Source organism: Alligator mississippiensis, chromosome 4 (genome assembly GCF_030867095.1).
Source record: "Alligator mississippiensis isolate rAllMis1 chromosome 4, rAllMis1, whole genome shotgun sequence".
In the NCBI taxonomy this organism is placed as follows: Eukaryota; Metazoa; Chordata; order Crocodylia; family Alligatoridae; genus Alligator; species Alligator mississippiensis.
In genome coordinates, this window is record NC_081827.1 from 3,950,453 (window position 1) to 3,968,731 (window position 18,279).

The 18,279-nt window shown below is 51.1% G+C and overlaps 1 protein-coding gene across 2 annotated transcripts in view; it reads right to left on the reverse strand.

Annotated features, from left to right (window-relative positions):
* Positions 1-14,873, reverse strand: part of LOC106739358 (uncharacterized) — a 41,208-nt gene extending 26,335 nt beyond the window's left edge. The window contains exons 1-3 of one of the 2 annotated variants that reach the window (XM_014601240.3): positions 14,228-14,867; positions 9,755-9,856; positions 7,877-7,974 (exon numbers count right to left, since the gene is read on the reverse strand). In XM_014601240.3, coding sequence (XP_014456726.1) covers positions 7,877-7,974; positions 9,755-9,856; positions 14,228-14,230 — 203 coding nt within the window. In that variant the 5' untranslated portion in view covers positions 14,231-14,867. Of the gene's footprint in view, positions 1-7,876; positions 7,975-9,754; positions 9,857-14,227 lie in introns of both variants that reach the window. The other variant, XM_059725693.1, reaches the window with a different exon arrangement.
* Between the last annotated feature and the right edge of the window lie 3,406 nt (positions 14,874-18,279).

The following is an 18,279-nucleotide window of genomic DNA, read 5'->3' on the forward strand; positions in this document are numbered from 1 at the left end:
CTGTCTCCGAGTGCATGACTTTCACTTTGTTCCGTTACACCTCATCCCATTTCTGTTACTCTGGTCCTCCGCACAAATACAGACTGGGGAGTGACTGCATGGGCTGCAGTACTGAAGACAGGGACCTGGGGGTTATAGTAAATCATGAACTGAACGAGCCAACAGTGTGCTCTTGTTGGCGAAAGAGCCAACAGCATCCTGGGTTGCTGTAACAGGAATGTTACTTGCAAACGGAGAGAATGCCACTTCCATGCTATTTGGCACTGGGGAGGTCTCACCTAGAGTGCTCTGTCCAGGGGAAGGAAGGAAGGAAGGAGACAGATTGGAAAGAGTCCAGTGCTGAATAACAAGAATGATTAGAGGCCTAATAAGACTTATGAGGAAAGGCTGAAAGAACTAGGGCAATTTAGTCTGGAGAAGAAAAGACTGAGGTGTGATTATAGAGAGGATGTAAAAAGACTATTCTCTGTGAATGCAGGAGACAGGACTAGGAGCAATGGCCTCACGCTGCAGCAGAAGAAAGTTAGGTTGGAGATTAGGAGGAACTTTTTGACTTTGAGGGTGATCAAGCATTGAAATAGGCTGCCTAGAGAAGTTGTGGAATCGCTATCCCTAAAATTTTTCAAGAGCAGGTTAAATGGACACTTGACTGAGATGGTTTAATCACAGATGATCCAACTTTGGTCATGGGGTTGGACTAGATGGGACCTTGTGAGCCCAAATGTTAGTAAAGCCCTCGTGAGGTCCCATCCAGCCCTATGTTCCTATGATCCAGGCATCCTACTCCTCTTGTAGGATATTCTGATCCTTCTCTACACCCACAGTCTTCCAACCTTCTGACATTCGCAAAGTTCAGTAGTACTCTCCTACTTTTTGTGCTAAGACTGTTAGTGAAAATATTAAATCAGCTCAGTCCCAAGACTTACTTTGACAAAATCCATTAGTAACCCCTCTCAACCTGCTATTTCACCCCTTCACTACAACCTCACATCCTATTTAGCCAGTTCCTCAGCCACCTTACAGTTCCTGGACTAATCCCCAACTCATCCATCTTGCCTAACAACATGTGGCACTATATCAACTATGTTATTAAAGCCCAAACAGATTAGATCTATCCCATTTCCCTGGTCCGGAAAAATAATTCATCTTATCAAAGAAAGATATGGGGTTACTCGGGCACAGTCTACCTTTTGTAAATCCGTGTTGAATTTTATCCAATTTTCCATTTATCTCCATGTCTTATTTGCTCTTTCCTCCGATACGTATTAGAAAGCCTCACATGTTAATGAGGTCAGACTAAAGGATATGCAGTTACCTTGATCACATTTTTTCCTCTTTCTTAAAAACAGGTCATACATTTTTTCAAGGCACACATACGACCCCCTAGTTCCACAGAGGGATTAAAAAGCTTTGTTACTGAACTTGCAACTCCACATCCCAGGTCCTTCTGTAAACTGGGATGTTCTAGGCTGGTCTTACTGGTTTGGTTCTGCCTCAAAAGTGGTATCTTCTGTTTCCAAATGCTTACATCCACTAAGCATCCTGCTTTTATATCTAGGTCACTGGTGGCCAAACTTTCTGGCAAGCATGCCATAAATTAAACCCTGTCCCCTTGCTAAATGTCCCTCTGAGCCCTGCCTCCCAGAGCCATACCTGATGGAGTCTGCTTCCTGGGGCACTGGAAAGGAGGCAGGGGGCTTGAGGAGTGGAGTGGGAACAGAACATGCTGCAAGGGGGGGGTGTCATTGCCAAGAGTTAGATTAGCCTAGAGTGCTGAAGGAGCTGGCTGAAGTCATTGCGCAACTCCTGGCGAAACTCTTCCACAACTTGTGGCACTTTGGAGAAGTCCCCGAGTACTGGAAGAGGGCCAGTGTTGTGCCCATCCACAAGAACGGCAAGAGGGAGGACCTGGGTAACTATAAGCCAATCAGCCTAACTTCCACCCTAGGGAAAATCCTAGAAAAGTTCATCAAGGAGTCTATCTGCGATAAGCTTGCAGAAGGTACGATTCTGAATGACAGCCAGCATGGCTTCATCACGGGCAGGTCTTGCCTTACCAACAACGTCTCCTTCTATGACCAGGTAACTTGCCACCTGGACATGAGAGAGCAGGTTGACATGGAATACCTTGACTTCCAAAAGGCCTTTGATCTAGTATCACACAACGTCCTCGTGAGAAAATTGGAGGATTGTGGGCTTAACTCTGAGGCAGTCAGGTGGGTGAGAAACTGGCTGCAGGATAGGACCCAGAGAATTGTAGTGAATGGATTTGTGTCATCCTCATGAGAAGTGGGCAGCGGTGTCATGCAGGGGTTGGTGCTCCATCCAGTATTTTTCAACATCTTTATAAACAATTTTGATGTGGGGAAGAGCTCACTGGCCAAGTTTGCGGATGACACCAAGTTATAGATTCAAAGATTCATAGATGTTAGGGTCAGAATGGACCTCAATAGATCATCCAGTCCGACCCCCTGCATAAGCAGAAATAAGCATTATGGGGGAGCATGGTCACGACTGAAGATAGGCTACAGATACAGGCAGACCTGGACAGGCTGGCAAGCTGGGCGGATCGGAATTGGATGCAGTTCAATGTCAAGAAATGTAAAGTGCTCCACCTTGGGATGAGCAACCCCCACCACACCTACTGGCTTGGCAGCACCAAACTGACCAGCACCACGAATGAAAGGGACCTGGGGTAATAATAGACCACAGTATGAATGTGAGCCGGCAATGTAATGCTGTAGCCAGGAGGGCAAATAATACTCTGGTGTGCATCAATCGATGCATCTCCAGCAAAGCCAAGGAGGTGACTCTTCTGCTCTACTCAACACTGGTGAGACCACAGCTGGAGTACTGTGTACAGTTCTGGGCACTGCACTTCAACACGGACACGAACAAGCTTGAGAAAGTCCAGAGAAGTGCTACAGATACGATCAGTCTTAAAAGACAAGCCATACGAGGACAGATCTGGGACTCTTCAGCCTGAGGAAGAGAAGGCTGTGAGGGGACCTGGTAGCAGCTTACCGCTACCCTAGGGGAGCACATCGAGGGCTCGGTGAGCAACTGTTCAGCAGGGCACCCAAGAGGAAAACCAGGAGTAATGGCCACCAACTCCTGGAAGACCATTTCAGGCTCAACATTAGAAAAAACTTCTTCACAGTCAGAGTGTCCAGACTGTGGAATATGCTCCCTCCAGAGGTGGTGCAATCACCTACCCTGGAAATCTTCAAGAGGAGACTGGACAGTCACCTTGCTGGGGTCACCTGACCCCCAGTTATCTTTCCTGCTTGGTGCAGGGGGCTGGACCCAATGATCTTCCAAGGTCCCATCCGGCCTTACAATCTATGAAACCCTTCCCTGATCACCCCCCAAGTTTTATATGGTGAGTGCAAATCCAAAGCCTTAAATTCAGCAGGGGCTCCAGGGAAAGGGAAGGGTTAGCTTGGCTCTTGGAGGTGACATCTCCTCTTGTAGCAGTGTCCTGCCCCTGCTCTACTCCAGCGTGTTGGAGGCTTGAGCCCCACTGCCTTCAATCCAACATCTCCCTTTACCGAGCACCTGGGACTTGCATGTCACACAGTGACGGCTGGTCACCATGGCTCTACATTCTACCGAATAACTTGCTTCTTGCCACGTGTACCATTCTGAGGACCTTCAGCTTTATTGAAGAAGTGTGGCTAAAGCTGGGAGAGATTCTTTTTCTCCTCCTGCTGCTACATGCATCAGGGCTTGTTTGTTTTTTTCTGAGACTTCCTCCAAGGCACTGGGTCTTGGCTGCAGTCCAGGCCATGCCAATGCTCCTGCTGGGACTTAAACCCAGAGGGACTTGGCTGGGAGGTCTTGGCCCTCCTCTCAGGCTCAGACGGGTTGCCATGTTCAGGGTCAGGAAAGAATTCTACTCCATGGTCAGACTGGTATGGACTGGGGGCAGGGAGGGATTGTCTTCCTCTGTAGTGAGAGCTATAGCCTTTTCCTGGATCTTATCTTAGCATGCTTGTAGGCTTGGCAGTGCTACGCTGGCTAGCACTTCGGATGAAAGGGACTTGGGGGTCATGATTGACCATAAAATGAACATGAGCCTTCAGTGTGATGCTGCGGCTAGTAAAGCAACCAAAACACTGGCTTGCATCCATAGATGCTTCTCAAGCAAATCCCGGGACATCATTCTCCCGTTGTACTCAGCCTTGGTGAGGCTGCAGCTGGAGTACCGTGTCCAGTTTTGGGCCCCACAATTCAAAAAGGATGTGGAGAAGCTTGAGAGAGTGCAGAGAAGAGCCATGTGCATGATCAGAGGTCACGAAAACAGACCTTACGATGAGAGGCTGAGAGCCATGGGACAGTTCAGCCTGGAAAAGCGCAGGCTCAGGGGTGATCTGGTGGCCACCTACAAGTTTATCAGGGGTGACCACCAGGATCTGGGGGAATGTCTGTTCACCAGAGCGCCCCAAGGGATGACAAGGTCGAACGGTCACAAACCCTCCGTGACCGTTTCAGGCTGGACATAAGGAAAAACTTCTTTACTGTCTGAGCCTCCAAGATTTGGAATAGTCTGCCGCCAGTGGTGGTTCAAGCACCTACTTTGAATGCCTTCAAGAGACATTTGGATGTCTATCTTGCTGGGATCCTATGACACCTGCTGACTTCTTGCCCTTTGGGCAGGGGGCTGGACTCAATGATATTCTGAGGTCCCCTCCAGCCCTAATGTCTATGAGTCTATGAATCTGTCAAATGTATTTTAGCAACCTTGCAGCAGCAGGACATTGGCCGCCATGGTTTCCCTGCTTTTCCTGTGGCAGATTAGGGTGTTATGTCATGATTTTGTTAGGGCTGACTTTGTGGTTTTGGTAGTAGGTTGCAGAACGGATTTGTATTGGGTGGTTTGGATAGGAATGATCCTGCCTCAGGCAGTTGAACTAGATGACCTTCAGGTGACTTCCAGCCCAACTGCTCTATGATTCTAACTTAGGCCTACTCTTGAATGCCTGCAAAGTGACCCCGTACAGATGTTACAATTAGCATGGGCAGCAAAATGAAAAAAGTAATTAGCATGCCCAGCTAAACCAGTAGTGACCTCAAACTAGATGGGGTAAAAGGTCTGGATAGCAGTGATGGAAGTAACCTGATGGATCAGATGCAGCTGTGCTTCAGTGGGAATACCTTTGCTATGTTTCTTAAATATGTCAAAAACAGAAGCAGCCTTGTCAGAGAAGACCATAAAATAAGGAGAAAAGGAATCAAGAGGCTGGTATGCAGCTTTCCAAAATGGTGAAGGAGGAGATAAAAAATCCTCCCTCCCAAATCCTGTAATTTTCACAGGGACATAAATCCTACCTAACTGATACCTTCCAGAGACACAGAGGAATGGGTTGTCTAGTTCCCAAAGTCTCAGTAAATCAAAGACGTTTAAATAACCTAATCAGAGACTGTCTCTTGCAGTAAAGCATGTATAAATATGGGGCACAGTCTGGAGGGAAAGCCAGAGCATTCAGCAGATGTCAAAAGACCTGCTGCTGGTATGCATGCATCCCCCACCCCTGCCCCAAATCTCCCCAGATGATATAGGTGAGAATCTATACTGGACTGTCAGATGTTGCTGGCCAGTCAATGGATTAGGAACTAGATATATTCTTGTGCTTTGGGAGTGTAAATAGTAACAAGCCCAGCTGCAGACCTGTCTCTTGGTTCTTTTATCAGTAGGCAACCTACCCAATGCCTGCAATTAAGGTGATACCTTCGGGTCTCATTCTGTTTCTGGGCCATATCTCAAATAGTCTTACTTAGCCCTCTCCCCTCCCCTTCCTTATTTGCTTCTTACATGGCTATAAACTTTGGCACTATTTGTCTCAATTTCCTTTACATAGTCCAACTCAGCTGGCTTTCATTTGCCCTTCTCTGTTCTCCGGGTGCGATTACTAGCATCATAGGGACCTGGTTATCTTTTGGAATTCAGAAGGGGAGGATTTCTGGAGTTCATGGTGTTTTCTGAGTTTTGCTTCTATATCAGGTAATGTAACTTCTGTTTTCATCCCCTCCGTCCCATTATCTGCCCTGCCTTTGCCTTCATAGCCAACATCACTGTACTTAGGTATACTTTGTCTCCGTCTTCAATCAGTTTTTGGGCCAGACCTCAGCAATCCTTAATCTCTGCTCATCCTCCCACCATGGCAATGCCAATCCTCTTTTCTTGTTCTCTCTTCATTTCTATGCCTAAAGGATCTTTTGTTGTTTGTTTTTGTTCCCTTGGCAAGGACTAACTCAGCTGCTTTTCTGGAAATTCTCACTTTATCCCTATGCGTTCTGACCAGCAGACTTCTTTGCTGAACATTCCTCTACCGCCCTTCCTGAAGTGGTTGTTCATCTCGATAGGTCTGGAGTCTTGCCTTACAACATTCCCTCACTTGCTTTTGGATACAAATTCAGCACTTTTTGACTTAAAAAACTTTCAAGCCCCTCAGCAATTCAGACCAATGAGTTTTCTATTTCCTGTAATATCTCAATGTGTGCCCCTTGGAAATCTAAAACCTATCTTTGCTTGTGGTTCCATTTAATGAAAACTGGATCCACTTGGGATCACTCACAGAATCATAGAAAATTAGGGTTGGATGGGAACTCAGGAGGATCATCTATTCCAGCCCCCTGCTCAAAGCAGGACCAGCCCCAACTACATCATCCCAGCCAAGGCTCTGTCAAGTCGAGCCTTAAAAACCTCCAAGGATGGAGATCCCACCATCTCTCTAGGTAACCTGTTCCAGTGCTTTACTACCCTCCTTGTGAGAAAGTTTTCCCATATATCTAACCTCAACCTCTCTTGCTGCAACTTGAGCCCATTGCTCCTTGTTCCTGTCATTTGTCCCCACTGAGAACAGTCCAGCTCCATCCTCTTTGCAGCCCCCCTGCAGGGAGTTGAAGGCTGCTATTCAATCCCCCTCCGTTTTCTCTTCTCCAGACTAAATAAGCCCAGTTCCCTCAGCTTCTCCTCCTAACCATTTTTGCTGCCCTCTGCTGAACTCTCTCCAATTTGTCCACATCCTTTCTGTAGTGGGGGGCCCAAAACTGGACACAGAACCCCAGATGAGGCCTCCCCAGTGCTGAATACAGAGGAAAAACCACTTCCCTCTATCTGCTCGTAACACTCCTATTAAGGCGGCCCAGTATGCTGTTAGCCTTCTTGGCAACAAGGACACACTGTTGGCTCATATTCAATTTATTGTCCAGTGTAACCCCAAGGTCCTTTTCTGCAGAGCTGCTGCTTAGCCAGCTGGTCCCAAGCCTGTAGCATGGGATTGTTCTCTCCTAAGTGCAGGACTTTGCACGTGTCCTTGTTGAACCTCATGAGATTTCTTTTGACACAATCCTCCAATTTGTCTAGGTCACTCTGAATCCTAGCCCTACTCTCCACCGTATCTACTACTCCCCCCAGCTTGATGCAATCTGTGACCTTGCTAAGGGTGCACTTCACCCCATCTTCCAGATTATTAATGAAGATACTGAACAAAGCCAGCCCAAGGGTTGACCTCTGGGGCACTCCACTCAATCCCAGGTTACTTCCTATGACCAGCTTTTCTTCAAAATCAGTCCCTCCCAGTGCCTTGTTGCCGTGCCCATTCAACTGCTTGCTAAAGTTTGGGGCTCAGTGCCCACAGCTCCCAAAAAGGCAGCAGAGCTCTCCTGTTCCTTTGCAACCATACTGAATCTTCCAGGGGCAGCACTTCATTGTAGTGGATAGTGTGCTACGTTCCCAAGCACAGACGTGGGGAAGTGGCTGGATGGAAAGGGCAAGTATAGTCAAGGAAGAAACTACATAGGTTAAGGAAACAGCACCACATCCCCTCTGAAAGTCATAAAAAACCCTAGCCCATGTGAGGGAGGCACCTACCCATCCTTCTGTGGAAGCCCTGCTCTCCTCCAGGGATGCTTCTGCTGCCTGGCTTGCCTCTCCTCTTCCTGTTTGCTCAAGGACTCAGCAGTGCCAGGCTTGGGGAAAGAAAGGATATGAACCGTCTCATCAGCGTAACTAATGGGTTTGCAGCACGGCAACAATCATGTAACGTTGCTTTTCAAAACAAGGCACATTCTTCCCTGAAGCCACATTACAACACACAAGGAACTGCCTGGGGAGGGCTGCAGGAGGTGAAAGCACATTCACTGTGGGCCACTGAGGAATGTAGATCAGCAGACCCCGGGGAACCCTCCCACACGCATTCACCGCTATCAAGTATTCACAATACTCATGGGGGAGCTGAGTCTCCCCTTCCCCCTCGCACACAAGGAGCCTTAGCCCCTGCAATTCCTGCAGAAAACTAACACACTGACGAACCTCCCTGCTCTCCCGGAGCCAATGAAACATGGATCCCAGTTGGAACTTTCTAGACATGGGTGTCTCTCCAGTTTTACAAGTCTTGAAAGATGGGGCTTCTGCTACCTCCCTGCATGCGACACCAATGTAGAGGCCCACTCCTACGGCTGCTCCAGCATCCCCCAGCCAGGGAACAGCTGGTGTGGGGGCTCTCGCGTGGCCCAGAGCTCTGGGATTCTGAGCTCAGCCTCCTGGCTGCTGTATTCTGGAGCAAGGAACACGCTTCTCCCTGTGCTCGTTTCCCAGTCTGTTACATGGGGAGCCAGAGTGGCTCAGTGTCCCCAGTGAGTTCCCACCTGAGTGGCTCAGTGTCAGCCTACTGTTTTACCAACCCTGAGGGAGACCATAACTTTACCAGGGGCAAGTCCTCCCCCTTGCTCTTTCCTTCCTAAACCTTTGCACTTCTGCAGTGTCTAGAGCAGGGGTGTCAAACATACATCCCATGGGCTGGATTCGGCCCACAGAACAATTGTATCCAGCCCACCAGTAGCTCAGTGGACTACCTGAAGTGTGCATCCTTGGACCAATGCTGCTGCATACCCCTAGTATTACAGACCAGCCACAGGTCTGCTCTGCCCCATTTCAGGGGGCACCATGGAACTGGGGCCAGTCGGCAGTACTAAGGATGTGTGGCAGCATGAAGTCACGTTCAAGCAGCATGGAAATGAGGGCATGTGGTGGCATGGAGCTCTGGCCAGGCAGTGGCATGGAGCTGGGAGCAAACAGGTGCATGGAGCTGCATTCAAGTGGCAGCACAGAGCCAAGGGGCTGCCCCCCACAGTCCTGTCCACTTCCGCACCCATGCACACCCCTGGCTCCAGCTGCATGCAGCCCTGAGCCCCTGACTCTGTGCTGCTGCCCAGTCAGAGCTCTGTGCCTCCACATGCCCCTGGCTTCATGCTGCCTGTACAGCTCCATGCAGCTGCATGCCCCTGGACCCACACTGCCACCCAAACACAGCCCCACAGATCAGGCCCTGCAGTCCAGATCCAGCCTGGGGCCCAGGGTGAGTATGACACCCCTTGTCTAGAGTAATAGTGGGCACCTCCACCAGCCTGTCCTCTGTTTAGACCTGTGGTCTAGAAGTTTCCTTGCCCAGCTCCTCCTCCTCTGACCATACTCAAGCCAAGCCTAAGCTATGCCACTTCATCCACCCCAGCAAAGGATCCCTTCTGTCCAACTCTCCAGCTAAAGCTCTGCCTCAAGCCCATATTTCACATTGCAACCTCCTGCTCTAGTCTCTTTGCTGCCCACAGAGCCTTCTCCAGCCCATTCAAAGCTCACTACGGTTCAGCGATTGTAAAGAAACAGGGGGAGAATGGATTGATCTTTGCTTTTCATTCCAGGTAAGTCACAGGGAAACAGATTCAACCACCTGTCACCAATTCAGGGTCTTACCAACAGATCCGTCACTGTTAACGCCTCATACATCGTTAGATCCTCCTCACACGGGGAAGAAGAGCGAGAACTGTCCCAGGGACTACTCAGTAGATCAATCTCCTGAAAGACATGAGGCAACACCTTCGCTGTCAGGCAGCCATACTCCGCTCACCTCTGCATTTCTCCCTGTAGTATCAATGACACGGTGTTTTTCTCCACCTACTTCCTTAAACTGCTGGGTAGTGCAGCTGCCATTAAACAGGTGTTTTTATGTTCCATCTCAGAGGTAGCTGTATTTAAGAGAGTGTGTGTTTGGGGGTGGGGTGGAGGGGGTGTTGTGAAGTAACTGCTGTTTTTACAGCTTGTAAAATACTTTGAAAAACTCCTGTGCACAAATGACCCTATCTGATATAAAAGACTGTAATAAAAGAATAACCCTGCAATGTTCAGGAAGATTGGTGTAGGCTTTGTAGTGGTAGGAAGTACATTACACATTGCATATACTTAGCACAGTAGGTCATTTGCTAATGAACAAGCTGGTTAATTGGCTTAGATATAAATGATGGATGACAACAAGAAACAGAGCTGAAGAGTAAAAATCTGACTTCTGTGATTGCGAGTGCATTTTAAGCTTTCAGATTTGGACTGCTGGGCCCAAGGACCATATATGGATTGATACTTGCAATTCATCTTTCCACTGCACATTATGAAAGGCACTGTCACAAAGCACAAGGGAGAAGAGAAATTGCTATTGTAATTAGTGAAAACTGGAAGGAAGGGTTTGTGGTCAGAGCCAGAAAAGCAACTGATTGAGTTCCCTTCTTACTCAGCTGAGCTTCACCTGTGCGTCTGAGTCACTCCACACTTTGCAAACACCAGCTCTTCACATTCAAAGTGCAGCTTCAGCACAGGAAGATTTCCACCCACCTCATACACCCCAAACAAAGCCGGCAGCCAAGAGCCTGTCATCGCCACGGCACTAATTGCAAAATCTCCCTTACTAATGTGCTCAGATGCCCACGGACATGGACATGTCTGGAGTTTGGAGACCCACAGGGCTCTTTGCTTCAACTAATTTATAATCCAAGCACATGGGACCTGAAGCCATGGGCTAGTTCAGTGTGCAACTTAATTTAGGACTCAGACTTGGTGGGTAATAAACTGTTTCTCTAGCAGCTTGGGGCACCCAGGACCTTTTACGACTAGGATATTAAGTAAGCTATTTAACGTGACATAAGCCAGTTAAAGACATCACTTATGCCCTCTGAAAAAAAGAGATGCAATGCTTACTCATTTCTAAGCTGCACTGGGAAGTCCCTCTCCATTACAACCTGAAAGAGGTAATGACAAGAGACACATGGAGGGAGAGGATTACAGAGGTAAAAATGTTGTCAGGTGTCTCAAGTTGCAGGCTGACAAGGGGTAAAGTGTCACGGACCTGCTGCCTCCCCAGTGATTCTTGCTTTACAACAAAGTGTGCTTTTGCTCACCTGGGGTTGGTGGCTTATGGGGAAGTTCTCTCTCAACAGTGACCTAATTATTCTGATCTGAGAATTCAGCGGGGGACCAGCAGGTCAGCTTCCAGGGTGCGACTTGATACCTGTACATCAGATTTGTCTTTTCGATAGCAGATAAGAAAAGAGACTAACAGAAGCTGCATTATATTGCACTTTTCTTCAGACTTTTCCCAGGAAGACTGTGAAATGTAGGTGCTCATGCCCCTTTACAACAACTGAGAGCTGGACCAAGCAAAGATTCACACGCGCCGTGGCTGGTAAGGAGTGGCTTAGGGTGGCCGAAGAGCTGGAATTAAGAAATGGAAAAGGCTGAATAGCAGGAAAAAATGCATCTGGGATGTAAGAAAGGAATGAAATCCCCCCGACCTGTGATTGCTATAATGAGATAGAGCAAAGCACCAAAGAAACGTGCCCCAGGGTGCAGTGGCTGCCTTGCCTGGCAGTGGGGCTGGATGATCTGATGGTGTTTCTCCATTTCCAGCTTTGCCACAAGCAGTGCGACTTGCCCCCTCTGCTGAGGAAACAGGAGCTCCAAAGGGATCCCTTGACTGTAGCTACTCTTGGGACTCCCGTGCTGCTCTGTCCCTTCAGCTCCTTCATCTAAACCCTTCCAACAACACACTCCGACCCAACTCCTTCCAGTCCTCTCATCAAAAGGACACTAGCAAATGAAAAAAGAGGTGGAAGCTTGAAGCAGGAGTTTGAGGCACATAATGGATTCCCAAGGAGACAGGTATCAAACATGCACCCTGTGGGCGTCCAACCCCCAGTGCTGCCCTTGGGTATGAGTGCGGAACAGGGTGTCTTTCAGACCAGCCCCACTGGCAAGGTCTGGGAGGCAAGCTGCATGAGGCCTTCCCCGACCGCTCTGGGACGTGGTGCATGGACAGGCACGTGGTGCGGATCAGGCACAAGTTAGCCCCACACCCTCCCTCAGTGCCACTCCAATCCCCTTCCCCTGCCCAATCTGCTGCTTTGCTTCCTGTCCTGTCTGCTGCTTTGCTTTCAGCTCCCTGCCCTATCTGCTGCTCTGTTGTCTGTCCCCTCCCTGATCTGCTGCGCGCCACACACACACACACAGAGGCTGACTGTATCACAGGTGGGTCACCCCTGCCCTATAACAACAGCCTCATGCTTCAGTAGTAGTAACAGGTTTGTGTGGAGAAAACAACACATTTAATGCTGCCGAGGTAATATGGACTGGGACGCTACCGTGTAGAACGCCAACGTCTAAGGGACCCGGCCACCTGTGATATTGTGTCCTCTGCCTACACTGGCATTCAGCTCCTGCACGTCAAGCTAGAGCACGGCAGCAAAGATGACAAAAGCTGTGAGCTGCCCTCCCACCCTGAGGTTCAAACCCCAGCCTGCTGTGTGGTCTGGATGGGGACTCCTGGCCTCCCAGCACACACCCCTTTCCACCTGCTGCCAGCAGTGCAAGCAGCTGTGTTTTGCAGAAAGAGCAGCAGCTTGAAACCCACAAATCTGTCATATGATACCCTGTCACAGGACTGTCAGCAGCATCCTGATACCAGGTACTCCTCAAACCCTGGTCACCGTTCAGAGAGCAGCCTGCAATATAAGATACCCCAGAGCTGTCAGCAGATGAGATTGAGTTTGACATGAGTAGATCATTGCTACTCTTGCTATTAATGGCCCTTTTCCAGGCAGTCTCAGCAGGGGGGACAGGCCAGGGGCAGAGAGGACCATGGACAGCAGACTCTCCACTGGCTCCTTAAGAGAGCCCCTTCTGTTCACGTGGCGTACAAGGAAGATTTCATGGCAGCAGCCTCTGCTGAACCTGCTCTACCTGCCAGTCCAGCAGCAAAAGACCCTCAGCCTTCCCATAGTACAAGAGGATCACTGGCAAGAGCATCTCAACCCACAGCAGGATTTCGCGTTTACATTACGATCCTAGGAGGTGCTCCTGGGATTGCTCCCTCAAGCAATGCAATTTCTGACTGATCCCTGCGGTGGAAAGTCAGCAAACGAGGCCGTTTCTCTAAGACAAATATACGGGAAAAATACAGAGAAGATCTTAGTTTCCCTGCTGCATCCCAGGGGACAGCCCAGGAGTTGTTATCTCATAACAGTTACCATGAACTGGGGCACGCGAGAATGGCCGCCACTCCTGCGTGTGATAGACCTCTGGGACAAAACCCAGCAAACAAGATCCCTTCTCGATCCACTGCATGCTGGGATATGTACTTCTCGCGGGCTGTGTTTCTGTAGCATCAGACGATGCAACCTATATTTTGCATTTTTTTTTTTAAATAATGCAAATTAAGAGCAGCCCTCGAGCTCCCAGTGCAGCTCTGGACTGGGAAAGTTTGAGTACCTCTAATGCAAACCAGTTCCCCAGTGGCCCTATACGTGTCCAGACTGTGCCCGCCGGCTCTGCCGCCTCACAGCCCTGACTCCCCGTGCTCCCGCCCTTCAGCGCCACGCTGCCCAAGCTCGCCCCCGCCTTCTGGGTACTGCTGTTTAGGAAAATATTCTGTAAAACCACGGACTTATGAAGAAGCAATTTTGCAACCCCTTGTGGGTTTCGTGAGACTCTAACCCACACGACTTAACAAATCTGGAGCTGATTTGGGGAAACACGCCATCGTTCTCGCCTTGTTCCCTTTTCCGGCCTGGCTACCGGAGGGGTCAGTTATTTGGGGTTCGGCAGGCTAGATGCGGTATCTTTTGGGAGCGGGGCAGGAAGCAAACCAGGCGCTCGTTCTGGGCTACGACCGCTCCGTGGCGATCGGGCAGAGTACACGACGCAATAAAATGAACTTTAAAACAAACTGAGAAATAAAAATGCCCCTTCGAACAAACACGAGAACCCGTCCGGGACGGGCGCCCCCCTCGGCACCGCTGTCACCCCCGCGGCGCAGGGGCCGGGCCGCTCGGCACCCCCTTCCCGAGGCGCACACCCTCCCCCAGATAACGGGAGGATGCCGAGCGCGGGGGAACCGACACGTACCATGTGGCCGGCTCGCGCGCCTCGTTCTCCGGGGACGGTTGTGGGAGACGCCTGGTGATGCACACGGGGGGGGGGGTGATATTATTATTATAAATGATAAATGTATCAATTATTATAATTGATACATTATCAATGGGGGGAAAGGGCAGTGGGAGGGGGAATCCGGGAGGGCAACAATTTTGGCGGGGGGGGGAGTTCCAAGGCCGCACTAGGCCCAAGCCTGGGCTAGAGTGGGAGCTGTGGGGTGTTAAGCGGGGGGCGGGGTGCCTAAGCCACACTAGGCCCAAGCCTGAGCTAGAGTGGGAGTTGCAGGGGGGGTTAGGGAGGGGGAGCATAGACCGGACTAGGCCCAAGCCTGAGCTGGAGTGGGAGCTGTAGGGGGCTTAGGGAGGGGGGCCCTAGGCCGGACTAGGCCCAAGCCTGGGCTAGAGTGGGAGCTGTTGTGGGGGGCGATTAGGCCGCACTAGGCCCAAGTCTGAGCTCGAGTGGGAGCTGTGAGGGGTTAGGGAGGGGGGGGGCCCTAGGCCGCACTAGGCCCAAGCCTGAGCTCGAGTGGAAGCTGTGGAGAGTTAAGCGGGGTTGAGCCCTTGGCCGGACTCGGCCGAAGCCTGGGCTAGAGTGGGAGTTGCGGAGGGGTTAAGGGGGGGCGGAGCTTGCCTCGGGCCTTGTTTGTTGACAGTCCGTTGCGGGAGGGGCGGGTTGCCAAGCAACGGCAACGGCCGGAAGTGCCCCCTCTCCGTGGGCGGGACCCGGCGGCGAAGCGACCAATCCGCGGGGGAGCGCGGCGTCCAATGGGCGCGCTGAGCCCGCGGGGGTTCCGGGAAGAGAGCCAATGGGAGGGGAAAGGAGAGACAGGACAGGGTGGGGGGACGGGTTCTTAAAGGAGCCGCGCGGGAAGAGCTGTCACTTGGGCTCAGCTGAGCCTATTGCTGTGCGTGCGCACGTGGGGCATTGTGGGAGGAGCATGGGGCAGCGCCCCGCCCAGCCCAGGCCTCTCCCACTGCAGCTGAAGGAGCAGTAGTGGGCCTGGCTGCAGTAGTGGGTTGTTATCCTCTCCCAGCCCAGGGGGATGGGGCACATCCATGGGGGCACCCCTGTGAGCCCCCCGCAGCCCTCAGCCCTGATGAGCTCCCGGGGCCGTGTCCAACACATGTCCCCCCACAGCGAGGCCTCGCGACCCGTAACCCCCGAGTCGGTATCTCCCAGGAATCGCGGCCCGTCCTCGGGGTTGAAATCCCTGCGCTGTGCTTTGTACGCAGCTGGAGAGTCGTTCAATTCGGATCGAACGTTTCTAAGAGACCGGCTCAACTCAGCCGGGAAGACCCCGGGCCGGCATGAGGCCGGAGGCGATCGCAACGGGTCCTGCGAGGGCTTTGCACTCTCCCCGCTCGAAAAGCGAAGACGACGCAACACGCTGAGAAGTCGGGGGCAGAGGCGCGAACGCAGGAGACTCGACTCCTCGCCTCTGTGCGTGATGCAGCTCTGAACAAGGAGAGGGAGCCGACGCGGTGGAAAAATGAAAATGCCGCTGTCTGTCTGGCCTTCTTGCATCCCTCTCGTTTCTCGGGGTGTGCAGGAGATCCCCGTCACGCATCTGTCCCCAGAGCCGGGAAGGGTCTGAAGCCTGAATTTGCAAGCGGCTGAGATGCTGTGAGAGCGTCAGTGTCGCCAGACGAGAGGGGGTCTAACATCAAACGGCCTTGCACTTCTCTGGGACTTTCCAGCATCAGTTATTTGCAGAGGGATGAAAGCGGTGCTGAATAAAGAAACACTGTGAAAACCTACCACCGCTGCTGGTACAATTGCAGCAAAAGCTGGGACTCCCACACAAGCATCGCTTCTTCCTCTGAATTACAGCAACCCTGCTGTGGGAGGGAGCCACCGGCTATGACAATAAGGCCGGGGCTGTGGGAGGGAGCCAGCGGCTGTGACAATAAGGCCGGGGCTGTGGGAGGGAGCCAGCGGCTATGACAATAAGGCAGAGAGGATTTTGGATGAAGATTCAGGCCAAAAAAATAATAATGCTGCAACACGCATGGAGCAAACAGGCTCTCGGTTTGCACCTGAAAGCCCCTCATCCCAGTCAAGTCCCAGCTGGATTTTGAAGCTGTTTTCAGGGCAGCTATGGGTATGGATGCTCAGGCCAGTCTCCCGATTCCCTGTTCTGCAAAGAAAACTTTCCGCTGCCTATTAAAAGAAAATGCTCTGTGGTGAGATAATGTGACATTTTAAACCGTGCAGGATTCTCCTCGGTGAATGGAGTTAAGCTCCGGGGCGCTGCTTCGAAAGGAATGCGTTCCAAGGGAAGTCTCATCTCTGCCTTCGGATGACAGATTTGCAAAGCAGTAGAGGAATGAAAAAAAAAATCAATTGAGTGCAGCCCCACGCTGCACCTCAGATCACTGACACGTACCAAATGGCTGGCAGAGGGCTCTCATTCCGTTCCTCTTGGCGTGCACTGATAGACGGGAAATCTCATATTTGTGGTTACGCTTTGACACAAGGGATTGATGGCATTCGTTTCACTGCACCGGGTGACTGCCCTGTGGGCGAGAGAGCATGGCAGAGCCGGAGCTTCCCTAGCATGTCACGCTCATGGTAGGGCCGATTGGTAAAGGCACCTGCAGTGATTCTCGCACGCTCAATGGCTTGCACCCAGCACGGATGCTAGTAGCTAGCCCGTATATAACAGAGCCACAACTTCTTTTTATTTTTTTAAGAAATTTCTTTTCGTGTCCCAAGTCAAATCAGCCAAATCCATTTGAATCATTCAAGAACCATATGTGGCCTTGCTACTGGCAAGCATCCACCACCCCCACCTGGGGCTTCAGATACTTCCAAATCCTTTAATGGGCATCCTATGTGCAGGCCCAAGCCTGGAGGCTAGGGGTTCTGATGCCCCCTGAGTTTTGCTTGTCCTCAGCCAGATGGCTGCAGGAGCAAGCTAGGGAGGAGTGTCCCATTTCCACAAGATCGGTGTATAGCTGAGGTCTTCCCACTGGAAGTGAAAGTGGGAGGCTATCTATGCATTCCCTCGGTCAGGGTACTACCCCCTGCCACGCTCGTGGTTTTTCCCTGCCAGTAGGAAAACCACCTTGGTGGTCACGGCATTTCCACTGCTCTTTCCAAAATCACCACAAAATTGTGGGCATCCCCTGAGTGAAAGGACCTCCGCTTAACTTCTCCGAGACAACGGCACCTTTCTGCTGCACAGCTGCTCTGAAATCACGCCCTGTGAATCTTCCTGGCATTTTCAGGGCACTTGATCAGGGGCTGATCTCATGGCGCCCAGTCCTTTGCTCACAGCTTCTGCGCACCATGGAAAAATAGCTGAAATTTTTTTTTAAAAATCCCCCTTGAGGAATTAGGAACTCCTAATGAGGGGTACTAATTGCGGGAATCACCTCCAATCCTACCTTGGCTTGCTGGTTGATGAATAAGTCCGAGGCACCAATGAGCAGCTCTAGGGATGTCCTTTTCGGAGGGAGCTAGTGTCAGAAATAGATGGCACGAGTGAAGAGCAGCCATGAGAAGCGTCTTTCTTCAGGCAGGAGAAGAGCTGGACCAGATGAGGCTTCATCCCAAGCGCTTGCAGATAGACGGGGCAAAGCTCTTTCAGGACATGCCTTGTGCATCCCAGCTGCACGAAGGGCTAGCGCAGGTACGTCTTGCCCTCCCAGTCAGTAGGTGAGATGCTGGTACAGCCAGTTGTCTCCTGGGGCTGGCAGGTTAAGAAATCAAAGGCTTCTCACAAACTCTGCTTGTACCCCTAGCGCCTCCCCCCCACGGTGCCTACACAAGGTCCTTCTCCCTCAGTACGCTGCAGACAGGGAGCAGAAAGCAGAGGAGCAGATGGAGCAGGGAGCAGAAAGCAGACAGAACAGGGAGCAGAGGGGTCTGACCCTTCCCCCCCTTTCCTGTCTTGCATTCTTCCAGTCGGGATCTAAACCCTCGCCAGGAGGCTTCAAGGCCAGTGTCCCACAGAGACCCGTTGTTTCTGGCTGGCTGCAGACTCAGGGGAGCTTCCCTTTGCGTCCCTCGTAGCCTGGGGG